Source organism: Pundamilia nyererei, unplaced genomic scaffold, assembly GCF_000239375.1.
Source record: "Pundamilia nyererei isolate P.nyererei 1_Seehausen unplaced genomic scaffold, PunNye1.0 scaffold00069, whole genome shotgun sequence".
Lineage (NCBI taxonomy): Eukaryota > Metazoa > Chordata > Actinopteri > Cichliformes > Cichlidae > Pundamilia > Pundamilia nyererei.
Genome location: NW_005187470.1, coordinates 1642698 through 1646320, shown reverse-complemented (window position 1 = coordinate 1646320; position 3623 = coordinate 1642698). Strand labels below are relative to the sequence as shown.

Genomic DNA, 3623 nt, shown 5'->3' with positions numbered 1-3623 from the left:
TTTTTTATCACATTTTCAGTTCATTCACAATTGTCCCTATAATTGCTTTCATCTCTTCAAAGTATTTTTTAACAGCATATAGTTATAGCCTGTATTTTGAAAACGGCAGTCACAGCAAGACCCAGGACATCCCCACTATCACCTCTCCCTTCCTTACCCTGTCCCCCTCCCACCACCACCACCACCACCAGAGATCCCTGGTGATGAACTTTGGTTAAGAGGCACTGTTCCATAGAGCCAGCATCAGCATTACATTTTAATGAGCTGATGGGAGAGCATGGACAGCTCCACACAAGACATCTTTTAAATAGAGAAAAGGCTGAAGAAAATTCATTTCATGCTTCGTGGCTGCTTAAAAAGCCCCATTTAAGGAGGCTCAGACACATGTATGTGATAAATTCAAAATGTACATTAATATCATTAAAAGAGCCCTATAAAGTTTTTCAATTCCAATTAAAGCTTTCTATTTTGGAAGGAAGCTGTGTGTGTGAGAGGGGGGAGACTTATGTGTCTTTGTTTATGTGGGAAATTAAAATGCGAACACAAAGCGGTGTAATTCTATCAGCCAAATATGAGAGCTACTTTGAATTTCTATTATGGCTTAATGCTGAATATATTTTTCAGTAGAACTCATGTAAGAGTTCAGTGTCTTGCTCCAAAAACACATATAAATGAAACTCTATGAGCATTTGCTTTGATTTAGCTACGGCTAAATATTTTAACATAACAATGAAATTTTAACAATGAAAACTTCTTAGTGGTTCGGTCAGTTGCAAACTTAGATGCAGCAGTTCTTAAAAGTCACTATAATAATATCCTTTTTTTTTGTACTTGAAAAAGGGGTTTTCCCAGTTAAGTAGTTATGTAGAAAAAAGAAAAAACAAAGCCATAGCCAGAGTCTTTTCCAGCTGGATGGTTGTGAGTGAGTGGGGCCAGTTGTGGGTTTCTGTGGCAGACAGTTTGACCTCAGGACTTGTGACAAAGGGGATGCTTGATTTAAACACCTCTCCCCTGTGCATGCATTATTAAATGCTACAGAGATAGTGTTGTACTGTTCGTCAGGGCCACCACAACCAACAAGTAACGCTACCTTGGGTGCTAGACATAAAAAAAAGGTCTTCAATGGCGTTCAATATTATTGATTCAGGAGTAAAGCAATTTTAATATCTCTTCAGGGGATTTTCAGCAACAGCCAGGTCATTAATTCATTCTCCCAAATTGCTTATTCAATATCAAGAACATGGATACCAAATAAAGTCTTTGAATTTATGTAGCACACACAAGTCAAGGGGTCGAATAACTGTTATGGGGAGAAGTGAAAAAAATTAAAACATCAATATGCGCTTTCTGCAAAGGCTTGTTGTTAGGCAGCTTTGCCTTCGAGGGGAGTTTTCTTGGTTTTTGTTTTTGTTTTTAATTCGTGACGGTGTGGGATTAATTTTTCTGAAGGCTTCTGGCACCTACATAACATTGATATCGGATGACCAAAATAAAAACCATACTATTTTTGATTCAGAGTTCCAATCTACATAGTCACAAATGAGCGATAAGAACACCATCCAAAAGGCTCTACGGTCCTCACACCGCCTTCTTTTTTTTAGTACTTTTAAATGGCTCTCGTGGCATACGTGATGAATAGTTTTAAAGTTTACAAATTATTGTGACAGCTCCCTCTCTCCCCAGTTGCCATTCAGATTAAAGGAATCTAATGCTGGCGTAAGCTTGTGCAAGGCAATAAGGAACTATTGCTTTCCTGTCACATATAATTTATAGCTTTCTATTTGCATCTGTTTGCCCGTGTGACTAATCCCCAACTTTTTCTCCCCAAGCCCCGATCAATACAACCTCATCCGCACTGGCACATGGGGGCTGGTGGTTCTGCGGAGATGTTTGATCTGGGAGGCAAAGCGGGCTGCTATAGGGCTGTGATCGGCCCAGTGAAACCCCCTTCACAGTGGGGGAGAGAGAGACAGAGAGAGAGAGCGTGCTGATTAGTGTGGGCCAGGTAGAGTCAGTGAAGCTGATCATTGAGGTGAATTGATGTGATTTCATGCTTTGTTTGCAAGATCACTCAGACCAAAAGTGCAATGAAGACTTTTCTTCAGTCTCACCTTTAAGGTAGAACCACTGACCAGATCCCCTCTTGTGTATGAGTTACATTTGATAGCTTATTCACAGTAACTGCTATGACTGATTTCTATGCATAGATAAGTGTCATAATTTGTGAGGTGACATGTGCTTTTCTGGTGTTGCTCAGGATCATCCGAACAAAAGTCCAGCAGCCTTTCCATCCATCTCCTGATGGGACATCTCTGTCAACACCAGGCCACACAATTGGTAATATTACAGCTCCCATGTGTGCTATAAATATATATATACATGTATATCAAATAGGAGTTGCTGATTTTTTTTCCTGTCTTTTTCTCAGTACCAAGCACAGCCTCTCCACCTGTAACTAGCGCCTCCAACGACCCTGCGGGATCCTATTCCATCAATGGAATTCTGGGTATTCCACGATCCAATGGTGAAAAGAGGAAAAGAGATGAAGGTAAGTGAGATTTTTACTTTTAAGAAAAAATGAACACATAAGATCAGGAGGGAAAAAAAGTCTTTTTAAAAACGAGGTTACAGCTTTGTACTATAAAACCCTCTGTGCTGAACATGCAATTACAGCATTCAAACCTGCTTCAGTTCCAGTAGATGACCCTTATAAAACACCTAAGTCTGAACTCTGTTACACTGCTGTGTCAACCTGCCAAGGAGTCTTTTGATTTGAAGACACGACCTCCGCTGTTGTCTCCTGCAATTAATCTTTATGGAAGTGATTAAAGGGCTTTAGATAATTACATGTCAAGATGATGTAGCCAACCACCCAGGTCAGTCAAGAAAGCGGCTATAGCTCTGTGGAGGGCTTGTGGTTTTTGTTTTGTTTTTTTAGAGCAAAAGTGGCTCTAGTCTTGCAGCTGAAGTCGTAGGTTAGTGGATGTAAGGGGGCCTGAGGCGATACAGATTATTGGTTCTGTAAGCAATAGGCTTCCTTAATGTCACTACATAAGAAGCTGATGAGAATAGCTAAACAGATGCACTCGTGTTACAAGGCGTGTATGGGTATGGAGGGATGATGTCGCTGCTGAAAAGGGGCAGTTATCTCAAACAGGGTGGGGAATGAGTGCCTTATTTCTGCAGTGCTCTGGAATGAGAGCTAATCAGAGCGCGGCAGCAGTTTACATAGCGTCTTCTTTGTTCTGGCGTTTGTTGAGAAGCACAGGGGTTTGCGGGATATTGAGTGGAATTGATGTTTTATGTGCGTGCAGGGAGGGAGGGATGACTAATGACCTGTCAGAGGTAGATTTCCTGGCAAAGATATAAAAACCAGCATGACGTGGACATGGCAAATGACATAATCAAGTCTTTCCCTGTAAGAGATGCAATCGCAGTGGCATAATGCAAACGTCTGGTATTTTCAAGGGTTCATTTTCAGTCGTTCGAGGACCTCTCATATTAGCCAGGGTGTAATGTCTAGTCACTGAATGATAGAATGCACACATTTCTATGCAGATTGCTACTGAAGGGCAAAGAGGTATTAAAGGGCATGGAGAGGAATAAGGTGTGTGTGTGTGTGT

At 41.0% G+C, this 3623-nt stretch overlaps 1 protein-coding gene across 2 annotated transcripts in view; it reads left to right on the top strand.

The window, feature by feature from the left end:
• pax2b (paired box 2b) overlaps positions 1 to 3623 on the top strand; it is a 29923-nt gene that overhangs the window by 3515 nt on the left and 22785 nt on the right. For both annotated transcript variants that reach the window (XM_013911666.1, XM_013911667.1), the window contains exons 4-5: positions 2258 to 2337; positions 2429 to 2548. In XM_013911666.1, the coding sequence (XP_013767120.1) occupies positions 2258 to 2337; positions 2429 to 2548 (200 nt within the window). The remainder of the gene's footprint in view (positions 1 to 2257; positions 2338 to 2428; positions 2549 to 3623) is intronic.